General features: G+C 39.0%; 1 protein-coding gene across 3 annotated transcripts; it reads right to left on the reverse strand.

Annotated features, from left to right (window-relative positions):
* Nucleotides 1-1,700: 1,700 nt before the first annotated feature.
* LOC119563300 (protein single-minded) lies at nt 1,701-24,864 on the reverse strand. 3 transcript variants are annotated; one of them, XM_037876631.1, is made up of 8 exons: nt 24,434-24,864; nt 8,258-8,452; nt 6,769-6,938; nt 6,244-6,345; nt 5,932-6,123; nt 5,495-5,694; nt 4,415-4,521; nt 1,701-3,780 (listed from the first exon to the last, which is right to left on the reverse strand). In XM_037876631.1, the coding sequence occupies exons 2-8, from the start codon at nt 8,430-8,432 to the stop codon at nt 2,444-2,446; spliced, it is 2,283 nt and encodes a 760-aa protein (XP_037732559.1). In that variant the 5' UTR covers nt 8,433-8,452; nt 24,434-24,864; the 3' UTR covers nt 1,701-2,443. The 3 variants fall into 3 exon arrangements, with proteins under 3 accessions (XP_037732559.1, XP_037732558.1, XP_037732557.1); XM_037876630.1 differs by lacking the exon at nt 24,434-24,864 and adding an exon at nt 19,550-19,766 and having other exon boundaries at nt 5,932-6,099; XM_037876629.1 differs by lacking the exon at nt 24,434-24,864 and adding an exon at nt 19,550-19,766.
* Nucleotides 24,865-26,109: the final 1,245 nt, after the last annotated feature.

Genomic DNA, 26,109 nt, shown 5'->3' on the forward strand with positions numbered 1-26,109 from the left:
CAGGAGTACTTGCGTTTTTTAAGACCCGAAATTAGGTTTGCATTCCGGAATGCTAGCAATGTTCCCCAAAAATGGCGTAACTTTCATTATTAAAGTGCATTTCGTTTGGAGTTCGGTTCGGAACGGGGCAAGGCCAAAAGCCGCAAAAGGATTGGAAGGACGAGGAATGCTCTGGGGCACTGGAGCAGGAATTGCAGCTCCAGTTGGATGCAACTCCCACGTCTATTTTTTGCGTTTTGCTTTTGTTCATTTTTAATATGACTTCTTTGCCTGTTGGCCATTTTCTCTCCTTTTTCCTCTGTTCTGGCCAAGTTCTGCTTTCTGTTTTCTGCATTCTGTGTTAGTGAGTGGAAGTGGGAGTCTGTCCTGTGTGCGTGCTTCAGCCAGAAAGTTGCGGTTTGCTTGCACTTAAATTATTGCATCGGAGAAAAGTCCTTGAGCCGCAAAGGCATTCGCCTTTTGGGGGGCACGGCCAGATGGCAATTAAATAATTTGCGGTCTATGTGCTGGCGAGGCGTAAACTTTTCAAAATGCTTCAAGAAATAAATTAGCCAAGGGCCTTTCTGCCAACGGAAACACAAAGTGCAAGTGCTCTGGCCGGATTGAAAAACGCCAATTAGCCCGGCCCAAAGGAGGTCAGGCTTATCTGCAGATAGCACATCCCTAGAATAGAAAAAAAAGCCTACTCGGCTGGCTCACACAAAATGGCAGGCAATAAATCAATGGTCCATTCTAGCCACACCCTCCCCCGCACACACAAATAGGGCAACTATTTCATCTGGGGCCAACAAACTTGGCCAAAAGGGTTTCTCCCGCTTTGGCTTGTATGTTTATGCTGCACCAGCAGCAACTTTGGCCAAAAGCAAACAGTCTGAAGTACGGATATGAGAAATTGGGATCTTCGATTAGTTTTCATTACGATATAATGCTGAGAAGAAAATGAGGTAAGGGATTATTTTAGTGTAAATCAAGTATGGTTTTATGAAAACGAAATACTAAACGTTTTCTAGTTTTTAAGAAGTTATCCTCAAAAGAAAGGCCAATAGGGTACTCCAACTAAGTACTTTACGAAATTTATTTAGAAACAATAGCAAGAAATAGTACTTACAAAAAAAAATTAAAAATACAACAATAAGTATAGCGCCAAGTTTAAAAAAAAAACAAAAACAATCCATAAAAAGTTTAAGCTGCTCATTTCTTTATTTTGGTCAAATTACAAGCTGAAAGCCCTGTTTAAAACTTATTTACATAAACATGCTCAGCTTACAGGTTTTGGTATGTAAACACAAGGTGGCGCGAAATGTAGAGAATCCTTGTGTAAGATGTATGTAATATATGGTGTAACGTCTGATTTTGGAACTAAATTTGGCGTGTAACTTACCATGTAAAACTGGATGTAGATAAACATGTAGATGTGTGTGTAGAATGTAACCTAGAGTCAAATATATTGAAAAAAACGATTTTTTCAGAACGAGGGGTTTAACTGAAATTGTCATAACACAGGGAATTTTTTGTGGGTTAAAGATTCAAGAAAAATGTCTAGAGACTTTACTATTAAGATCAAACAAGATTGTTCCCAGACAAGTTTAAAATTTAAAAGTGCCAGCTGAAAAGTATTAAGCAGCTGAAAAGTATTTAAGCAAAAAGAATAAAAATAAAACATATTTTTTAAAAAAAGAAAACAACTCAACAACTTATAATTTTTGAAAATAACATTTTATTTGTAAGCTAAGATTACTAAATTAAATAAAAACTCTACTGTAGCAACGTGGTTTCCAAATGCAGCCCGTCGAATTAAGGGGAACTCGTTCTCTTATTGTTCACCCACGTAATAATTTGTTTATTCAAATTAGAAAAATTTGCGATAATAGTTAATATTACATTTACAATTATTTACTTGACTTATGAAGATCATATTCGATATCTGCATAGTGGAGCGGACCCTGCACTATTTACACATTTTTGCATATTTATATACATAGATATATTCATAGATCGTACGTATTCATGATTATGGATTACGATATAGTTATGTATAAGTATGTGCAATTAGTTTAAGTTAGTTTGTATGAACATTTTACAATTAGGCCTTATAGCTATTTATTATAGAATTTGTATTTGCTTTTGCATTTGTTAACAAGGATCTTTCTGTATTCTTTCTCTTTTTTGTTATTCGTATCAATTTCTTTGTAACATTACACTGAACTTTTTAACATGAACGCAATGGGGAAGGTTGGGGCGGATATAAGACATTCAATAAATAAAACAGAATAGAGAGGTTCTAGAAATTCAGATGTTTTTGTGGCTCAGCCACATATTACAATTTGGAACTGAGAACTCAGAGGCGTATATAACATTGCAACAACTTGAATCCGGCGGAGGGGGCAGTCGGCGTTTTAGAAACAACAACAGCAGCATAAGCGGCGGCAACATCGAGTTGCTGTTAATGCACAAAATCGTTGGGTATATAATGCTGGGGCTCCACAATGACGCTAGTGTAATGGGGCGTGGCAACCACTGCCGCCGCCGCAGCAGCAGCATTTACGCTCTTGAAACTCTCGGCAAAATCGCTGACGACTCTCTGATGTTGCTGCTGTTGCTGTTGCTGCTGCTGGTGGGGCATGGCATAGTGATATTGCTGGTGTTGCTGCTGCTGCTGCTGCTGTTGCGGATGCAATCTCTGCTGTTGCTGCTGCTGCTGTTGCAGGTGTTGCTGCTCCATCAAATGTTGCTGCTGGTGCTGCTGCTGATGTTGCTGCTGCTGTTGCGAACTGTTGTCGGAAAAGTAGCTCAGCTCGAAATTGTGACTCAGATCGCTATATGTCGTTTGAGAGGGCGATGTACCATTCACAATCGAGGCATTGCCGGTGGACAACTGGCGCTCGCTTTCCGAACTGCTGGAACAGCTATTCGAATTGGCCGAAAAGGGACGAATCATCGATGTGGCCACATCCACCGTGGCATCGTAGTCATAATAATAATGATTGTTATTATTGTAGTACAGATTGCCGGTGGTGGTGTCGGGATATTGCATTTCCGTGGAGTAGACGCCGGAGGACGAGGCCGAGGCACTGGAGCCACCTCCCGCACTGGAGGCAGTGCCTCCGCCCACACTGCTACTCGAACTGACCACCAGGTCATTGAGCGGGGGATATAGTTGGGTGTAGCTCAGGCTATCGTGATCCATACTGCCCGATTGCTGTTGCATCTGATGGTGGTGCCACACGCCATTATTGTTATTGTTATTATTACTGCTACTGTTGTTGGACGAGGGCACGGGCGTGACGGCATTGGGCGGCTGCAACGGCAACTCCGGCTCGAAGTAGGGATCCAACTTGGGACTGGCACTCAGGGCCAGGCTAACGGGCGTTCCAGGACCACCCACCGGCTGACCCGTTGCGCCGGCGCATTGGGGCTGCACCACCGCCTGTTGGGGCACCACCACCACCTGAGCCACCTGGACCGCTTGGGCCGCCTGAGCCGCTTGAGCCGCCTGAGCTGCCTGCGCCGCCTGGGCCGCTTGAGCCGCCGCTTGTGCTGCTTGGGCCGCTTGGGCCGCCGGCGAGATGGGCTCCCGCTTCACAACGCCCGTCTGAATCTCGTTCAGCACCAAGTCTTTCACCTCTCGTTCGCTCAGCACATAGTTCACGCTCACGATGAACACTTCTCGCGAGGATCGCGAATTGTGCACCAGGGTGGCGTACGACTGCACCCACACCCAGCCACCGCCCTTGGTCAGGAAGCGGTAGTATTTGGTGGTCACTTGTCCTTTGTACAGCACTGCAAGGAAAATATAAAGTTTTAAATTAGTGGAGGGTTCAACAAATCAAGATCCATTTTTAAAAACGAATCTCTAACATTTCTTTGATACACTAAGCCATAAGCACAAATTTGTTTAGTTGTAAGTATTTATTCGAACTTTTTTATTGATTGATGATCAATTTACTCAATAAAAACTAGCAGGTAATCTAAAATATGTTATTAATGTTAAATGTATACTGCTTGAAATACTTGTAGTATAAATCCTTTTTTGGTATTTTAGTTAAGTTTACTTTAGTTTTATTAGAATGATGCTTGTATGCAGAAATACTACAAAATAATCTCAGGATTAAACGCACCTTGATTCTAATTATTTTAGCAGTTAGTCATGGGATTTTTAGGAATGACAAGATTTTGAATACTTAGATTTTGTGATTAATAATAATAAATATTTAATAAAATCATTGCCTTTTTAAGACTACATAAATCATTAAATCTTATTTTAGTGCAAGGATTCTGTTAGTTTTTTATACATAAGGTTAAAAAAATGTTCAATCTATTATTTCTTTTTGTACTTTTAGTTATTATTAAGATTTTGTTCAGTGCATGGCTCAGTGCACGCGACATTGCAATGGATATGGAGGTGCTTTCTTACGGATTTGATGGGAGCAGCGCATGGCCATGATGTCCGCGGCGTGGATGTACTGATACAGGGTCTTCTCGATGAGGTCCTGCGGTTCGTATCCGGTTAGCTGCGATACGCTGTAAGCAAATAAACAGGCGTTGGGAGTTAGTTGGATCATTTCTGAGGTCGAGGGCAGCAGTTTCGCTGGCTTGTCCAAACAATGAATGGTCATTGGTGTTGCCTTTGTTGCTGGTGTGTTTTATTCGGCTGGTTTACTTTTGTCGACTCCAATTCAATTATGCAGAAAAAACAAAAAAGCCGCGAGGGAAAAGGGGCTGATTTTTGCTCACCACTTTGGGGTTGTTCGGTGCGAAAAGGAAGGGCGCCAGAATGGGATGGCAATATGCCGTGGCATCATGAGGGTAATTGAGTGACAATAATGTCAGACAAAGTGGGCTGGTTTTTTGGACCGCCAGGCACTTACACCGAGTCTTTTTCCCCCTCAACACATACAAACACTCTCACACACACACACACACTGACAAAGGAAAATCAAGCTCAAGAGGGAAATGATTTGTTTTTCTTTTCGTCATGTCGCCCCGTCTTGCTTACATTTCCTTTTTCCTATTCATATATTTTTTGTTTTTCGCCACTTTGAAAACATTATCTTTTCGGGGGCGGCTGCTGGTGCTTTTTATCGTGGTGTAAAAAGCGAATTCTGCGGCCCGTTTAAATATTTGCCTAGTGTCGAATATACGGCAAACAGGCAAAGGATACTTTACTAAAGTGGCGTGGTAGATAAATACAGACTCCTGATTAAACAAAAGTGTTTCTTTTTGAACTTGGTTGTGGTATTCTTTAAAATTTAAATTATATCAACCCAATATTTAAAGCAAGAAAATCTCTAACTATATTACAACATTTCCCTAATGTACTTCTACTTGAAATACTTCAAAAAGGGTTTCAAATTCAAATATTAAAATGGTATTGGATAATAACCTATGTTCTCTTTCTTATAAATCTTATTAAGGTCGTACTAACATTGTATCTCTCGTGTATATTTTTTAAATATTTATTTTTTAAATATTTATTTTTTAAAACTCCTCTTACCGTGCATCGAAGAAGATGAGCTTCATGTCCAGCTTGGCCCGGAACATGAACATATTCTGGTGCAGCTTGATTTCTGTGATGGCAGATGAAGGCAACGAGTGACCGACGGCCACCAGGCCGAGATTCTGGATGAGGCTGCCCTGTCCATCCCCGCGATCGGGATAGATGCGAGCCTTCAGATAACCGGAGCAGTGTATCACCTATAAGAAAAACAAGGGAGATTATATAAATTATATAAAATTTAAGTAAATTTTTAAATGTATTATTAATTTCGAACTTTAAAGTATCATTAATGTGATCAAAAATAAAAATACTGGTTTATAACTTGGATCTTCTAATGATAAATTCAAAACTAAACGATACGTTCATTCCCTTTATAATGATAGTTTTTTATATCACTGTTTCAAGGGGTGTTGCTAACCCGATGATGATCTTACCTTAAAACCGGAGGTGGTGAGGCCCGCATTCCTCTTGGCCAGGACACACTTCATGCGCAGGAAGAAGGTCTTCTCGATCTCGATGGTGTGCGATCCGCGGTCGTGGTCGTAGGCGGATGGGTGCTGGACGCCATTGGGACTGCCGATGGGCGTGTGCGTCTGGGCGAGCTGTAGGGAGTTGAGAAAGGCGGCCTGTGGCGTGAGTACAATTCAGAGTGGGATAGGTAGAGAGGTCCAGAGCGAGAGAGAGAGAGAGGACAAACATTTTGAAATGTTTCCAAAAGATTGTATAGAAATTCAGGCTGTACTCACTGGATGCTGGTTGATGTGCGGATGCAGCGACAAAATGGCGTTCATCTCGTCCTGATCGTAGTTGTGGATGTACTCGAATATCGAGTTGCCCGTCAGCTCAACCTGGTTAAAAAAAGATGATTGAATTAGAATAATTATGTATTTGAATAAATCCATTTAAATGTAATGATTTATACAGCTTTAAGTTGTTTGAAGAATGTTTATATATCTTTTGATACCATTTCTATTAGCAATATGTAAACATTTTTATTTTTAGCGACTTTCAGGATTTAATAAATGTATTTTATACACAAATGAAAATTTTAAAGCAATATAGAAATATTTTACATATTTCCTAAGCCGCAGTGAGTGCCAATTAGTGGGAAAATGCAAATGAATCGTCTTTTCTGAAGCCACAACACTTGGGCCCCTGCATCCAGGCCCATTGACTTGCAAATGCAAGTGGTGGCCAGGATACGAAAAGGCAAATTCAGGTGGCCCGGCAATTTATGCGCATAAATCAGGACAAGAGATCCCGACACTCACCTGACTGAGGCCCAAATGTACAGAGGCCGTTTCCGAGATGTACATGATTTTGCCATCCGGAGCCACCACGAAGATGAAGCCGTCCAGCGTCTGCAGCAGATGGGAGCCCAGCTCCTTGATGGTGGCACCACGTTGCATGGCGGGCGAGGAGCCCCAGGCTTCACCAAGTCCTGGAAAATAGAAATTTGGATTTAATAAAGGTCTTACAATTTGTGGTGCAATAATTATAAATTAAATATAATTACTGCCTTAAAAGAAATATTATGTTAATAAATAAGAAACGAATATTATATTCCCCACAGCATTATAAACTCAGCAAACAAAAAATATTAACATTTAACTAATGCGACAATTAATTTATCTTGTAAAAGATGATGCAAATGAAAAAGATTAATAATTAGGCAACATCGTAGACTTAAAGTCGATATAAGGGGGCGTGACTTAAAACCCCTTTAAAACTTTTATGTTAGTTTTCTAATATTTCCATTTAGTTAGTAAGCCTTAAAATATTTATATATTTAGTTTAAGGGGCAGTCAAACAATTTCATTTACTGCAAACCCTGATCCTTTTGACAAGTTAGCCCTAATGCCTCGAATTAATTGTTTGTCATCCGGGCAAAGTATCTTAATTCGCAAAATTCCCACCAGCAGAGGCAACGCACGCCCTACTTGCCACTGCTGACGTCTAAATATTATTCCCAATTAAAGTCATCGAGCGCCGTAGGTGGCCCATTCACAGCCCGCCGGCCACCCCCATTTTCCACTGTTCGCACCATATATATTGTATATGTACCACATATATTGTCATGTATATGCCATAGCACTTCCTTGGACCGTCCGGATCTCGTTGTTTGTTGCCTATTATTAAAATAATTATTTCAATAAAGGCAGAAAAGAAAAGCACAAAACGGTGCGGCAACAATGGGAGCGACACCCACCTCCCACCTCCGCCCACTCATCTTAAACAACCCTCTTTGTCAGCAGAAAATCTCAGTGGCGCACACTCGCCCATGGGCGGGGATGGCAGGGGGTCGTTGGAAAATCAGAAGGGGAGCAAGATTTCCAGTGCGACTCTCGTTGCTCGCTGCTTTTTGAGTGAAACAACAGACGCCATTGTGTTTCGGCCCACCCACTTTAGCCTGCTGTTTATTGTCTGCCCATTGTTGAGTGGTTTTCCCTGGCCTGTCCTCGCAAAACATATGCTTTAAACAAACATCACCGTTTAAACTTGAAAACTTGCAGGCAAGAAAAAACATATACACATATGCAGGAGTTGAAATGAAAACAAAGGACCTGCTGTCCTGCTGCGAGGATACGTCGAGGTTGGATTATAATGAGCGTGGCGGTCGCGTGGCTGTCAAACATTCCGCATCATTTGTCATAGCCGCAAGGCGTAATTCACACGAGATGAAAAGCCAAGACCGGCGACAAATTGAGCGGCAATCAAGTGAGTTTTCCTACCAATAATAAAAAAAAAACGAAAACTTACCATCGGGAAAGACCTGGCGCATTTTCAAATACGATGTGGTCAGCCGGATGACGGAGGCCTTGTCCAGTTGCGAAGTAATCGCCGCTGGCAGCGGCAGTAATTTGGCCAATTCGCAGAATTCCGTGTTTTCCTTTTCACGTCGCGTGCGTGCCGCATTTTTGCTTTTCTCCTTCATGGCACACGTTTTTGCTATATCTGGAAAATCACAAAAATAAAAGATTGAAACACATATTGAGTAAGTGAAGGGAACTTAAAAAAAATATATATTCCGTTTCAGAAAACCACAACCGACCATGTAGTCTGCTTTCATAGCAATCCTTGCGAACTCGTCGATGGTTTGTCATTGTAAATGTTTATTAACGAACGAAAATATAGTCCTGTTTTATAGATCCTGCTTTAAAACTCAGCACTTGCTCATATCCCTGCAATCACCTGTTTGCAACTGAGCTGCTTTCCTCCGGCACAAGCAGTTTTAACAGTTTCCCAACTGATCCCGAAAAGGATCTTCTACCTGATCCGGGAAAACAACCTGCCATTGGCTGAACTCTATTTTTACCTGTTTATCCCCGGCAATTGACTTTTCGCAATGTTACTAATTCGCCCTGATCCTTTCTGCTGAATGGCAAAACGGAAATAGTTGCCATCTCACTCGTTTTGACTCCTGCATTCAACAGGTTGACTTTGGCCGACCGCAGGAGTTTGACTTATATCTATATACAATGTATATTCGTGTGTCTGCATGAGCACATAATACTCAAATGATGTCCCACGCACACACTCGCCCACACAAAACGAGAGTTTAGGAGGTGGCAAAATCTATGTGTACCAAATGCCATACATTCGCATTCAGATTCAGGATGACCCACAGCCAGCATCTTGCCATTGATAGTTTCCGAACGTGATTTTGGCGCAGTTCTGGCTGAATCTAAGCCATTGGGACTCCTGCTGATTTATTTTCCATAGAGTTACTATTTTTGGGAGTTTTAAGGAACTTGTGACAGTGAGCAAAGAATTCGCACGTAAATACAAGTTTATTGACACACGTCACGTATTTTTAATGCAAAAAGGTTTGCCGAATGGCCCCTTAAGAAGTCAAATGTCTTTCAAGGTCAGATTGGATATTATATATGTATTAAGAATAACATCCCTTCTTAAAAATGCTAAAGCATAATAAAATATAATATTAAATTAATATACATTTTTGTACAATTTTTAGGGATACCAAAACATATACCAAATAAAATATGAACTTTAAGTAGATCATAAAATACATAAAAATATTTAATCTGTATTATGCAAGAGTGTTATGAAGAAATAAATTAAATATAAATTTTAAGATCGGAAGCCCGAATAAAATTTTTGTATTGCATTGATAGTGTTTTTCATTCATTAACCATTCAGAAAGGAAACATTTGTCAAGAGTCAGAGATTGAAAGAATTGCCGACATCCGTTACGCATTCGCAGGAGCAACAGATTTGCTCAACGATCATAATCCTAAAGAGTATGCCGCGCTAATCCGCAAGGCAAATGTGCCAACATGTTCGTCTGAAGTGAGGTTGCTTCCCTTTCTGTGTGGCAAAAACCAGGGGAAATAGGGAAAAACAGCGAGGCGTTCCCATTTGGGCCGCGATTATTATAAATGCCTCGCGACCCGTGGACAAAATGCGGACAGGAGTCAACCAGGGGGTTGAGTATCATATGCTGCGAAATCCATTTAATAGGATAGTTTACGAGCAGTAAGTGGGTCAGAATTATTCAGGATGTAAGATTTTTTTGCTAAAGAACATTACACCATTTCATATAGCCATAAATATAGGCATATCCAATGATATATCAGCATTGGTGGCCATAATCTCAATCGAAAATGAACGGAAGTGGGAATATTAATTCCAGAAAGAGGAAATTAAAAGTATAAAAGCATCTTGACGTTTAGGATATCATTATTAAAGAATTAATTCTACGATACCATTATTATTATATAAATTGTAAGCCAGCTTAAAAAATCTATAGTAATTACAAAAATGTATAAGAAACTTATATAAATTACAGCATCTGTCATGGGAATTTACATTTTTTCAAACAGCGATTGCTTAAAATAAATTAGTAGAGTAAAAATGTTCCCTTAGGCAAATCAAAGAGTAGAAACTCAATTTGCCAGCGCTTTAACAAGCAACTCAACGATCTCTTCCCGGAAAGTGAATAAAACTCCGACTCATGCCTCGGATAGAAACTCAATGAACCGGATCTCAAGCCGAATCCCAGCCCCCGCCAACCAACTTGACCTTAATCTGGTTACAGGCAAACAGAAAACTAAAAACAAATGGGTAAAAGTTTAAAAATAAAGTCAACACAAATATTCACACTGAACTTGAACTAGAGAGTTCCACACATATAAGAAGGGAAGGAAAGTGATGGGAAAGGAATGGTGTTGTATAGGGACAGGTAGGATGTGAAAGATTCCCACGCAGTGGTAACTAGAAACTAGAGAGTCCATAAAGCAATTAACAGGACACTGGCCGCTGGTCCGATGCTAATGTGGGTGTTGCGGGCGAGGCGCAGTTTCCTACATCCCACCATATCCAGCATACCATATCCGATCCTGCTGCTAGTTTCCCATCAGGACGATCCACAGGTATGGATATGCTAAAAACCCGCTGCTCGCAGCTCGGTTCTCACGCCAGCGCATAGCCATCCGGGAATTTCCAATCGGCCAATTGATAACCAGTCGGGGAAAAACGGCAGAAAAAAGCAGCACATGTCCTGGAAGTGTGAGAAACTTCCGAGGCAGTCAGGTCTGTGCATACCTGGTATTCGTAATGGTACCTCATCGAGATTCCCACACATTTTCGAGGGGTCCTATCAGGTGGGAAGCTGTGGCGGGCGGAAAACTCGCCATACGCTGCAAATGTGCGTAACATATGCCAGGGCCAAAACGATAAGAGCTCTGCTCCTGTTAATGCCAAAATGTTCAAGCACCTGGAAAAATAACTAAACAATGTTGTTGATTTCGCCATATTCAACTTTTTAAAATACTGGAACTATTTTTGATAACTTTTCCAAGCCAGGAAAAATTATAATACCTATTTTGGAATCCAATGTTTCAAAGAATATTAAAATATTAATGTTCCAAGAAATTACAAACACAAAATAAGGAAAAATGTAAAATCTTTTACTATAAGTTCATATTGTTAAAAAAATCATCTTTCAATGACTGAAAAATATGTAAAAATTCGTTTTTAAACTTAATACTACTGAATGAAATCTTAACCATTATGAAATCCCTCAATTCCTTGATTAAAGAAAAATGTAAAAAATTGTTTATTAAATTATAAAAGATATTTTAATCTACCAAAAATTGCATATTCCATTTCATTAAATTATTATAACTGATTCTAAACACAGACAAATTCAGATATCTTCTAAGATTTTTAATTAAATATTTTTAAATAAAATATCTTGAACCAGGAATTAATCATAACAATTTACAATTTATTAACAATCAGCAGGAAATCAAATTCTTAAACCTTTTTCGCAGTGCATTTTTTTCCACCCAACCCCCACATTTTCGGTCCTTTGCTCTTTTTCCGTGTGTTTTTCCAACGCACATGAAGTTTTTATCTTGAAACAACAGTCGGCGTCGCGTCGCTGAAGGGGCAGCCTCCCTCGAAATGGGTCGCAAATTTTAATGCTCAGCTCGCGCTTAATTTTCGGATTAAAACCCGTAAAGCAAACAGCGGCTAAGGACACCAGGATACCAGACCAACTGGATGCGGATGTGGATGTGGACTCGCATCCGGACTGGCTGCCTCCGTACATTAACCCAATTCCAATATGCTTTTTGATTTGTTTGCGCGGCACTTTAACATTATCAAACAAAAGTTTATGCAATCCGAAGGGGTGTGTGTGTGTTGGTCTTTGTTTGGGGGTGTTTGAGGGTGTTGGGCGTACGATTTTAATTGCCTGCAATAACACGTAACGACGGTCATAACAACAACAACGACAACAACCAGCCACCGAAATCTCAGAAACGAGGGAACAAAGCGTTGGCTTTGTTTTTGGTTGCCCAAATCCGCTAATTGCGCACAGTTGTCGTTGCTTTTGCCCCCGTTAAGATTACAATTGGCCCTTTTGGGGCGCCCTAAATTATGCGAGGAACGGCCTATTGATTAGCATAATGGTTTATGAGCAAAGAATTAAGCAAGGATTGCTCCTAGGGATCCCAGAGTTCCGCGAAATAATCGCCCTTTGACACTTGGGCATACAAGTAGCTTCTTAAAAATGTCAGAAATTGTAATTTAATATATTAGGGTACCTAAAATAAATTGTTAAAAAGGGTTATTAACAATAAAATAAGTTATCATACATAATTCTCTGTCAAGTACTAAAAACGTATTATCACAATAAATATTAATGTGTTAAATTGTGAGTAATAATACCAAGAAATTTAAAACTTTTAAATTATTAAATGTTTCGATGCTTCCAGAAATTCTTAATTAAATCAAATTGCTTTTATTTATTCTGTAAAATCCCTTGCAAAAACTATTTACACGAAATTAAATCTTCAAAAGCCCCACTGGCGTAAATGTACACTTTTAATGGCCAACAATAAAAACCTCGTAAAGCTCTGCAAAAATCAACAGAACAAATTTTAATCCCTTGCTCTTGCATCAGTTGCAAATGCCAGTGTAAACAGCAAATAAGAATTTAGTGTAGTGCGTTTGTAAATTGGAGCTGAATTCCACCGCAATGAACTACAATGCAACCAATATAAATTATTTTATATTAATCCGGCAAATTATTTTGCATGAACTTTACCGTAAATCAGAAATAAAACACAACCAATGCAAACATTTGGCAGGCAGCGAAGTGAAAGCAAATAAAATCCAATCGATCCGTCCGACCAAACCCATAATCGTAATAATAATCAACCAGCACATCATAATCATTGTTTTCATTACACTATATTTTCATAAATAATTATGCATGTATTTTATTTGTATTTGTTCAACAAACATAACCAGAGCTGCCGGTTCACAGCATCCAGTTTGGAATTATGTGGTGTTTTGGGGCTGGGGGAAAAAGTGGAAAGGGGGCGGACAAATAGCCAGAGCAAATACGCAAAGCGATGAGGCGTTCAAAATGCGAAAGTAAACTTTCAAATGAAATAAAAAAATATATGAACAATGTACATACATATATATATGTACAGTGTACACAAGCAACAATAACATGGGGAACAACAAATACGGCAGCAGCGAAATGTGTACCAGGAGCAGCCAAGCTATAAATACGGAAAATCTCAGAAATATCACGTAAAATCGATCAACAATACAAACTTGCAGCCAAATGGCCGATGGGCCCCCATAGGCCATAGAACAATACCGAAACCAACATTCCCCCTGCTCGTGGAAAATCAAACAAGTCAAAATGTGCTGCACGCCAACAGAAAACAACAGCAACAGCAACTCGCCAAGGGTCAAATCGATAATCATAATTTGAGGCCCCGAACTTGCAGCGTGTGTATAGAGCACACACATATGTCCGACCTCACCTACGCGTAAATGCCCAAACACCTCCATTATCACTTGCTCTGCGAGGTGCAGCCAGTCCATCGGAACTGGACTTCCAACCGAACCGCCATCCATTGTTGTCATTGTTGGCCGTCGTCCGTACGTGATGTTCACCATAAATTTGAATTTGATTTTGAATTTGCTCCAAAACACCAGCAGCACTAGGAACAACAATGGACTGCCGGACTTGGAAACCGGCTACGGCTACGGCTACCATTCCCGATGGTAGACACTCGACAAATATTCTGGCAAATAGACCAACAGGAACGGAATGTAAACACGTTACACATAGCTTATAGCAAATATGGCTAAAGATTTCGGTTGACAAGATGGGAGCGAAGTAGCATACTGAAATAACTCCATCATTATATACTCTAAATCGCATTTTTATAATATATTTTTGATCATTTTTAATTTCTTAAACACTTTTTCATTTAAGAGAAGCTATATTGGTATTTAATATCTTCAGAGCTATATCATGTATGTTAACCCGCACCATATTAGTTTATAAGCATACAAGGGTTATCATCAGATATAATTTCTTACCGAAATATAATTATTACAATCCATTTTTGGAAACATCATTATCAATCAGTCGATCAAAGGTCAAAATGTATAATGATCAATCAATAAAAATACAAATTTCAAAACGTTAGAAAAAATTGTGTAAACCAATAAACCCAAAAAAACTCGAGACTCCTTATCCATTGATAAACCATTTAAAAAATATATGAAACGACAATGTGGTGAAGCTTAATAATCTAAAATATTAATTCTTATTCTATATAAAAACAAAAGTAGCTTCCATCGTTCATAAAATTCCCCAGAACTGTCGCTTGTCGTTTCACAATTAATGACAATATTAATTCCATATCGAAATGGTTCGGTAGCCAATCTACTGCATATTCACTTGGCAGTTGACGATACCATTTTTCCGCTGCAATGAAAACTGCAACAGCAAAAACAGCAGCAATAAAAAGAACAACAACAGGGGCAACTACAGCTACAACAACAAATAATGTGGCTCAGTCTTACGCTCGGGTGTAAAGTGAAACAAAAGTATGGTTGGAGAAAAATCAATACAAAGTCACGTTTTAGAGAAAATCACGTTTCATTAGATACCTATGGGTATACAAGCGCGACTGCATATATACTTATATACAGACATATATCTTTATATACCTACAAGGCATTAACATTCCATTGTTGAATCGTTTTATGTAAGCGAAAACTGTAGTTTAAAATTAAATGAATTACTTTCAAAAAGTGTTCTGAAATTCAAATGCGGTTGTCAAGTGAAAGGCAGACATATTGAATGTCTCTATTTAGAAAATACATAGGCACCAACACATAGAGATGGCCTATGAATATATAGTTTCGTTTTTCCCTGAACCGCAAGCGCACCTTGAAATTTACGACACTTTTCACTTTATTATCAAGGCTATCGTTTCAGTGGCCTTAAGTACCTAAAAATAGTTGCAATATCATTTTCTGGGGGTTGATCGGCAGGCGTGACAGTGAGTTCCTCCCCTAAAATAAAATCCCCCAGGAAATGGAGGTGTTAAAGACTTTCTAAGTCAGGGTAATTAGTTGGTTCCCCAAAATGGTGTTGAAATGCTGAGATTTTTGTGTTTTTATGCTGGGATTAAGGGATTTTGTGAAACTATATGTTTTGGATGTCAAATATCTACTGATTAATTGATTTAATCCCTATGGTAAAAACATTTTGGTCAAAGAATTTTAAAGCTACGGAGAAAATATATGAATATATTCATATTTATGAATCTATAGATTTAATGTCTATAGACATAAAAGCAATCAACCTTGAGTACAAGGTTTGCCTTTAATTCGTTAAAAAGGAAAATATACATATTTTTCGATCCTATTAATTTTAAATATTCTCGAAGCTAAGGTCAACTCATTCCAAAACAAAATAAGTTTATAGGATGCCGTTAAAGGAGGCTTAACAATTTTAAGTGGCTAATGCATCAAAACCTTTTGTGCTTTAATTTTTAAGGATTAGTAACATGTATAGTATATTTTAAGGTGCCTCACCTCACTTAACCATAAGTGTACAAGGAATTTGCACATTAGCTTTGCTTAAAATTGTTACACTATCAAAGTTGACGTGTTCGTTTGAACAGCGCAGCAAAATTACAGCATTAAGCGGATTTCCTCACTAGAAGTCAAACACGCACACACACACTGGCACTGCTGCACCCATACTAACAGCCAAGATAAACACTCACCGACGCTGAGGAACAAGAAGAAGAACCCGAGCAAACACCCTCAGAAAAGCGACAAAGACCCTACATGCAACGTACATAGAGCATTCATCAAAAAAAAAGTTACGAGACAAAAGAATTTAAAAAGCATCAAATCCTAGACGAGACCAGAAATACGGCAAACGAGCACAGGAAACAATCCAAAGCACACGGCACTCACACAGGCAAACAAACACATTGGGGGGAAAAACAACAATACAAGAATAAGAGCGCAAGAAAATGGTGTCTCAGTCCCTTTCCCAATACCATATCAAGACCCATTCCCCAGGTAACATTTTAGAGACATTAGAAGCGAGGCACAGTGGTGCATCTGCTGTCAAATATGGGACCAAAATAGATACGCCAAAGGTCGCTGACTCTTAAGAGTAAGAAAAATTGTTTTTGGGTAGGAACACGTCGATGTAGTACGTATCATAGTTTCAAAGCCCCTCTCCCTAAGTAATCAATTTCTCAAACAAAAAACATATTTTTTTTCCCAGAAGTAATCATTTAGGTTACACTCTTCCGCCCCCTTTGTGATTACGTATTGTTTTTATACGGACAGCCCTTGTTCAGTGCACTTGGATTATACAAGTAAATATTAAGTCACAGCAATAGTAATAAACAAATAAGTAAGGGTTTCAGGTATCGTTAAATGTATTGTTTTTATTAAATTAATAATAATTATTAAAAAACAATATGATTGAAGAACCGTTGCGATTAGTTGTGTTTTTTAACTTTATCCTTCTTATTAAGAGAAAACATATTTTAGTTCGGGAGGTCTTAACTCATTTAATTTGGGGACAGCTATAGCTGAATATATTCAAAACTTTTGTGCTAGAAAGTATGCTACAAAAATTCCATCTTCACTTGTGCCAAATCCCTCTTAATCCAAGTCTCCACGAGATTTTACATGATTTAATAAAATGTTGATATATTTTTTAATACATTTAAATAAATTAAAAAAGGTAATAAAAGAACATGATTGAAAATCACCTTATGATAGTTTTGTTCATCTAGGCGTATACGTGATATTGGTCAACTTGCAACTTTTAAGTTAGATTATGCGAATATTTTCTAAGGCAAATAACTATTTTTAGTTAAACGAATAATGTTAATTAGGTTTCTCAAATGTTTCATAGATGTGACAATTTTGATTGAGTTTTCAAATAGCAGTAATTTTCTCTGGATATAGTAAGATAAGAAAACCTATAAAATACATACTGAAATTTGTATTTTTATTATAATATAATCATATTTATTTATAGAAATAGCTTTTTTAATAAACCAAAAATATCAAAAATAATTGTATTATATTTTACAGTTTTAGAATATTATGATGCCCATAGCCACTGTGCGTGGTTCATTCACCGACCGATGCAATACGGCTGCGCTGCTTTTGCGGCTGTTTCAAATGCTGTTGTTCAGTGTAACAGACTGCGTGCTGCGATGTGGGGTGGGGGGAGGAAAACGGGTTCCGCAACTCACACACACACACACACACTCGTGCACTCGTGGAACAACCACCCTCTCCGGCAAACAACAACAGTGCGCGCAAGCGAGAGCGGAAGAACAAGAAGAGCGGTGAGCATTACACAAATACACACACAAACACGCAGGCAACAACATTTTCTCATTGGCTGACTCGGCACACACAGACACACACACAGAGAAGGGGGCCTGGAAACTGGAACTGGCGTTGGTGTGAGTGTTTACGCTTGTGTTTGTATTTCAGTTTGAGTTTGTATCGCGCCACCGCTCCGCCCACACACACAGTGGCACATAATTGTTGTGTTTGTGTTGTGTGTGCCTGTCTGGCAACGCCTTAATAATTGTTATTTGAGTTTCATTTTGTTTTCAATGTTTGTGTGGGTGCTTTGGTTGTACATGTGTGTGTGTGTGGCCCGTTACACTCCATTAGCGAACATTTCTGGCATTCGAGTTTTAAGCTTTCTCCTTTCGTTATCCTTTTTTTGTACAGAAACAATCGTTTTTTACACATTCCAACTGCGCACAACTACACACGCACATTGAGCACTTCCGCTCGTCAAAATTCAATGTCAGTTTTGTCACTTCCGTTTGTATTGGTGCTCGCTTTGTCTTTGTATTTGTGGGCTTGAGGGGCTTCCCCCTTTTTGTGTGGCCGCCATTTTTATTCGTTTCTGTCTTCAAAATCTCGTAAACATTTGATATTTCCCCTTTTAAACGCATAACTCTTTTATGTCCCATAAAAACATAAATTCCATTTATTTCTCTGATTCAAAATGTCCAACATAGGGTCCATAAATGTGTACTCAACAAAACTAATTAAATGCGACAAACAAATAAAAATGTAATGGCAACGACATTTGTAAATAGCAGGACCGTAAAATGATGTTTCCGATAAGTTACAACCTAATGAAGTTGATAGATCTCTTCACGAAGCTTTCTTATATATGACAATGTCATCTGAGAAAATATCGATACTCTAGTCAAGAAATCAAACCAGTTCTAATATACTTTTCCTATTGATTTAAAAAAACATAAAAAATATTTCTATTATCGAAATAAATTGATGGCTTTTAACTTTTCAAAATCTGTTTGCTCATATTAAATATAAACTTAAATCTTTGATTCATCATGAAAAACTTTCCATATTTTCACACTTTACAACTGAAATTGTAATTTAATATGTTGCAGATTAGATTTCAAATGCACGTTGCCACAAAACGAAGGCAGTTCCTCCCAACAACAACGCCAGAGAACGTTGCCAATCCCCCGCCCGGAATCCTCCTCCTGACCCCCTCACTTCTCCTGTCGACTGGGCAGACAAAACAAATCATTTTCGGTGGCTACCGTATGCAAACAAAAAACCAAAAAAAAGTCAAAAAACAACAAGAGCCCCGAGACACAGTAAAAACAAACACATTGCAGCTGCACAACACAGGAAAAAATAAAATAAAAGTATTTTTCAAATATACTTGGTCAAAAGAGTATACTCATTTCCATGCCTTTTAAATTTTTTCAAATCGGAACTGACTGAAAAAGCAAAAACGTTTTACTGGACTTAAAATGGTTTTGGTCTCAAAAATACTACTAGGTATAGTCCTAAAAAGAACACGTTTGTTTTAATAAAAAAAATCCACAATTCCAAATATTGTATCGAAACCTTTAAATAATTAATTAGTTGTCCTCTTAAATTATTGAAAATTTTCAATATATAAAAACGTATCATCCCTCAAAGTATTATTTGGCTGATAATATTGGGTTTCTTCATATGTCAAAGTAAAGATATTTTTTAAAAATATTTTTTAAATTCTTAAAAGCCACCAAAACTTAAAAATATATTTTACTAAAAAGCACTTCTTAGTCCTTTGGCATTTAATATTGGGTTAGAAAAAAAGTTTGAATTGATCGTTGAGAAACCTGAAGATTTCTTTATGTGCAGCTCTGGTTATTCCTTTTGGCTAATGATTACTTTTTGGATCCATCTCATAAGCGGTCTGCCGGGAGTGCAGGCTGCATCGCTTCAGGGATTCGCTGGCCAAGATGAAGTTGCAAGACGTCCGCGAGATCGTAAACTATGCCACATAAAACGCGCGCGACAAGGGCGTCCAAAAAAAAAACAAAACGGCAAAGACGACGACAACGAAGACGACTTGGTCACTGGGTGCACTGTGCGACTTGATCCAACACTAAGCTGACCGCAACTAAAACGCTCCAACCGTCAACGGCGACGCCGCCGTTCAGAGACCGAACCGCTCAGCTTTTTCACTGGGTTCTGTGTTCTGGGTTCTCCGCCGTAGATGACTTTCGATTGGACTGCGACTGGGTGAAAAACCATATGGAGAGCTCGAGCTTGAGCTCTGGAGCGGAGCTGAGCGGAGGTTCCAATGTCGCCTTCGCCGCGGACAATGTCACATGCTGGCAAAAATAAACAAACAAGAGCAGCGCGACCATGACTTGTGCGGCGTTAGCAAAAAGTGTTGCATTTCACCCGAATCGCAGCGACTTTACTTTCTTCGCGACATTTGCTGAGCTCTGTAGAATCGGAGGGCGACGCCAGTTATAACAAAAGTTATCCAAGCCCACCGTTGACCCCTGAATCAGATATTTACGTAGAGGTCTGATCAGCACTTAACCCCTTGGCAGCCCACTATTTAGCTCTGTTCTTAGATTTACCAAACAATATAGAACTATATAAGTGCTTAGACTTAAACAAATTTATTTAGTATTTAAAAAATCAATAAGAACTTTAAAAGTAACCGAAAATAAAATATATAGTTCAAATTCTTAATGGATTTGAAATAATATATTTTATAACCATCAAGTATAATTATTTTAAGTAATCCTGATAGTGGTACTTGAAATTATTTGTTTCGGTTATAAGACACAACCATAAAATGGTGTTAAGTTATAATTTACCATTTGTCATCATATCGTATTTTGGACTTTACGCGATTCATTCATTGATCGATCACGAATAGTGTGAGTATCTTTTGGCACTTGTCAGCCGGCCACATGGCACGTGTTGCCGATTTGTTGTCGTCGCCGATAATGCCTTTTTGTCCAACTGCCAGTGTTTTATGTCTTACAATATTTCGGCTTCTTTTTGTCTTTGTTTTTTGTTTGTTTTGCTGGCGTCGATGAGCTAATCGCAAATGACGCTTATAATTTCTTGCACGCGCAGCACAATTTTTGCCCTCAGCTGCAGCAGAGCAGTGTTGTTGCTGCCGCTGCAACTGCAACATCTTTCATTATCTTGGCTCAACGTGCAAAAATTTTAAATATTCTTTTTCATTTCAAGTCCCTCCCACCTCAGATAATTTAGTAAAGTGATTCACTGGCGCCGCAGAGGAATTGAAAAAAGACCTGGGATCTGTGGCTTCAAGTTGAGGAAGGGTTTATTAGATAGAGCAATTTAGTGGTGCTCGATTTTAAAATATTGTAATGGAGATGCTTTCGCATTTAAATTAAAATACTATAAGAATGATTGCAGAACTCTTTTCTTTAAAAGCATATGGTAGATCAGATTACAATATACTATTTTTATAAGGTTTAAGTTTTTGGTTATTTAAAAACTTCATCATGGCTTAAAAAATTCCTTTACTTTGAAAAGTTACACCTAAGTTCACATGCAAGATTATTATGGCTCAGTTATTGTATGTTAAGGAATGAGTTCCAAGAAAAATTCTAAAAAGAAAGTGTGAGATGTAATATTTCTATGCTCTAAGTCTAGGGGCTACGTCGGATCAACCCTCAACTTGTCCATGCTTACATATCAGCCAAGCCCACAGATCTAGATGCATATCTCAAGACGTTCGATGATGGCATAATATGCACACATGCCTTTGCACATTGGACACAGAGATTCGGATTCCCATATTTTCAACACAAAAACCTCGAACCCTTTTTTCGTAAAGAGAAAAAAACTTACAAGTTTGAAGCGCCAAAGATACGGATACATGAGGACGAAATGCGGGGTCTGTTATCCGATAGCGGAATGGCAAGGACCAAGATGAGGACAATGGATCCAGGATCTCAGCTATTCCTCGACGCTGTTCACTTGGAAACAAAGTTGCCTCTGAGATCGAACCGATTCGATATCGGCGCGGGAACGTGATCCAAACAATGGACACAGGACTTGTGGCAAGGACTGTCCCGAAAAACGTTCAGTGAAATATATGTATGCCACAAGGCAAAGAATTCGTGTCTTCGCATAAATTAAACCATTAACCGATAGTTGTAAAAATTAGAAAAAATATTTCAACAGATCTGGGTATAAATATAAATATAATTTTTGGGTGTGAAAATGGTTTAACTGTTGCTCCAGCTGCAGTTTACGGTTGGATGCCACCCCTCCGCTTTTGTTTTTACGGAAGCTGGGCGACCGGAAAAACTACGAGCCGATCCCCCGGATTCATGGCAGAGCTGGGCCGACCAATTGGATTTGTGGCAGACATAGTGGCGGCAGTTGGACAGCGAGAGTACAACCTGGGGTACTTAAAGGAAAAGGAATCGGGAAGGGAACGGCTGTGCGGCTCAATTACATCGGCGATTGAGCGTGAAATTGTAATGCATGATTTGATTTCACGTGACAAAGGGAAACGACATTGAAGACACTAGCACATGGCTTAGGGATCCACTTAGCGAAAAACGAAGTACAAATTTAATACCAATACAAGAAATAACAGTTCTTAAACCACTCAACTAATCAAATAAATATAGGTGGTATCATATAGCATAAAGAAAAAATAATACCAAACCTATTCTAAGACACAAAAATGTGGTTCTTTGACTCAAAATAGAGTTATGAATATAGGAATTTTTTTATATACCTTATATTTTATTCCTGATTATTATCAGTTTTAGACAAACTTTACAACATATTTCGTCAAACTTCCGCCGGAATATTATTATTTTAAACTATTATTTTCCCTTTAAATATTCCTGTTTGTCAATGAAAGATTTTGTGTGATTGCTTCGAAGTACCTAAATAATTTTCTTGATCACTTGGCCAATATATGCCATGTGTTTTTTCCAACTGTTTAAATATGTGTGAGAGTTTTAGGCGGACTGACATCCTCCAGAGTTCCAAGGCTCGTTTTCGAATTGGACACACCCGCTAATTTGCTTGGCGCGCGACACCTTTTGGAGTGGAGTGCATCTGGAGACGGGAAGTCGGGGAACTGGGTATCCAGAGACCTGGGGAGCTGGAACTGGCGACCCGTCATGGTCATTTCTCTTGGCCAGCGACTAGCGACCAATGTCCAATGTCCGAGCCGAATGCTGTTTTGTTTGCTCGCCGTGCTTTACGCCCTTCGGTCGGCACTCTCTTCTCTTTTTTTTTTTTTAATTTTTTTGCCTTCCTGGAAGTATTATAGTAAATTTCTCGCATATCTCTCGGGTGTCATTGTCGCCAGGTCCCCGTATCCGTATCCATCTCCATATCCACATCCATCTGCGTCTCGGTTTCCGTTCACGCTCTTCCTCCCTCTCGGCCAGATTATTAGTTATTATTTTTGTCATAAATGCAAATTAGCTATGCGCAATTTGCATATTCTACATTAAACTTGAGCCGCATACTGTCTCGGCAACTCTCGTTGGGCATTGTGTGGACCCGTCTGAAGTCCGGTCAGTAATGTGGATATCTGTGTAGACCCCGGGCTTTACTCCAACTTGGATTTACTTTGCGATTTCGCCGTGACAGAGTTGTTCACTGGTTAGACATATTTTGAATGCAAGTATGTTTAACTTTCCTTTTCTAACCAATGTAAAGTCGTTATTTAGTTTCATTGCAAGAAAATATTTTTAGGGAAACCGTTTTCGGTAAGAAGATACCTGTCCCTAATATTTAATAATACCATCAAAAGCAAAGTTATCCAAAGCTGAAACGATCGTTTGAATATAAAGCTATCTGCCGAAAATGTATGTTGTCTAATATTGAACTACAAAATCTGTAACTTTCATAGAAAAATTATCATTCATATCTCTTTCTATCCACATGAAATCTTAGTCCCAAAAAAATAAGTACCAAAAATCCCGAAAAAATATCAAGATTTAGTGAATAATATCTTAAAAATTAAGAACTACGACATTCTTAGAATTCCTTTAAACCAACATACCCGTTATAAACTCAACCAATCACACCAACTTAAAAACCCATCCCACTAGTTTCGAAAAAAGTCGTATATAATTTTGTGTAGAATCCAGATTCGACCGAATGAAAGCTCTATAAGACCACCGATTCTCGGAGAGGACCATAAAGAAACAAAAACAATCGTTGACTTCTGTTTTATGGGGACTGCAGCGGATTCTGTGGAAAACCCGGGCTGATGACCACAGCGTCTGGGATTGGAATCGGGGATCTGGAGTCTGTGAGGGGACATTTTTAAGTGCAATTCGATTTGCTGCTTTTCCCTTTTCATAATTATAAAAACTCTTTTGGCTGGGCCCTACGAAATTTGCATTTGGCAGTGGGGCGTTTCAGTTTATGGGTCTCTCTTTTTTTCGGGGCTATATTATTTCGTTTTATTGTTATTGTTGCTAAACAATTATTTCTGATTCTTGGTCCCTGAAACCGGGAAGAAGAAAAGCGAGGAGCAACCTCCGCCGACGGCATCGTCGCCGTTGAGGGCGTCATATTACAGACGACTGGGTGACATGCCCTCGATGGCGATGACGATTCCATACTCTTTGTTTGCCCTGCATACATATGTTGTTTTTTTTTTCAAATCTCGCCTACAACAATTCGCATTGAATTTCACTTGTTCACTGCCCTGTTTTGCTCTTTTTTGTTATTAATTTTTATGGCGTAAGAAGGTTCCTTTGAAGGGTTATGAGTCATCCAAGGCGCACTCACCTCGGGCAGCTATCCGTTTTGCCGCTGGTATTGTTGCAGTTTGGCCACCGTCGATAAATCCCAATAGGAAAGATCCGTTTAGCGCAAAATCCAACTAAATGGGCTCTTTAAACGCTAGCACATTTTTTGTTTCAAGTAGATGATTTAAAAGTAAATAAATTTAAATGTGTTGCGGCCGAATGATTTTTATGTTTTCGACGGAAAGGTTTTCAAATGGGCCCCGTTAACGGCAATTATTGGATTGTGTTTATGGCACTGGAGCAATTTGCTCTTGCTAGAATTCTTTATTTATTTTTAATATATTTCTTTTAACACTTGCAGGCACGATGAGGAAATTATCCAGACTGCGATATGGATATTATATAGATAGAGATATTGGGACAGACGGCGTGGACGCGCAGCTGAACCAGCGAGCGGGCGGCGAGCGAATGAGTGACTACTCAAATGGACCGAGCTCAGCCTGCAGTAACTGGGGGCAGCAGCAGCAGCAGCAACAGCAACGGCAAAGGCAGCGGCACGGCAGCAACATCACATATCAGCAGCAACATCGGCACGGCAGCAACACCAACACACAGGCAAGTGATGTGGAGGCGCGACGAGTGCGCACGCACACGCACACAGATGCCGCACACGGATACAACCCACCCATACACTCACAGTTCCAATCCCTTGACTGGAAGTTGCTTGTGTCGCTGGTGTTGCCCGTGTTGGTGGTGGCTGAACATGCAACTTTCCAGCCTCCTTCCCGTTTGTCCGCCTGTGTGCGTGTATTAATGAATGAAACGCCAATGCCGCCACACCACCCCGCCTCGAAACACCCCTGCCAACTATTTCTCCCACACCCTGTATGCATATGGACTCACGTTTCTGCCGGATCTGGTTGATATGGACGTGCCCGGGGACCGGTGTCAAAAGAACTGTGCTACGCATGCGTGCGGTGTGCAAAAAGGTATTAGCAAGGGGGATCGACATTTCCAGGTTTCATATACAGCATTTTTATGTTTGTATTTTCGACTCCCGGAGTAACATCTTTATAATCAAGAGTGCTCTTAGCATACATTTTGCATTAACATTGAATACTAAAAGAAAATACGAGATAAGACTACTTTTAAAAATCACAGAATAGTTTCCAAAATATTACCCTTAATGAAAAAATAAATATTTGGAATTTGATTGGATTAATGGCAATTTAATAAAATTAATATGGTTAGGCACTTTATACTATAATATATAAAGACTACAAAATGTAAGATTGTATAAAGGCAGCTTTTATATATTCAGCTAACATTGAAACCGTTGTATAATAGGGTATTTAGAACTCGTCTTTCTATTAGAAACATCTTATTTAAATATGAATAATACTTATTATAAAACCAAAACCACTCAAAATTTGCAAAAGTTATACAATGCTTGCGTATGTAAATGAACGTAAAAAGTAAGTAAATAACGAGACATTATCATCATTGAATAACTTTATTCGTCGTTTTCAGTAAGCAATAAAAAATAACTACTTCTCTACATTTACGCGCATTTAAGAAACTAAATTAAGTACAGGAAATCTTAAAACAGCTACAGAAACTTAACATATGAACAGATGAAGAAAAATATTGTCTCGCTAAATATAAATTTTGGGATGAAACCAAATTTATGATTTAACTCAAAGCCATATTTAAGTT

This window comes from Drosophila subpulchrella, chromosome 3R (genome assembly GCF_014743375.2).
Source record: "Drosophila subpulchrella strain 33 F10 #4 breed RU33 chromosome 3R, RU_Dsub_v1.1 Primary Assembly, whole genome shotgun sequence".
Classification (NCBI taxonomy): Eukaryota; Metazoa; Arthropoda; class Insecta; order Diptera; family Drosophilidae; genus Drosophila; species Drosophila subpulchrella.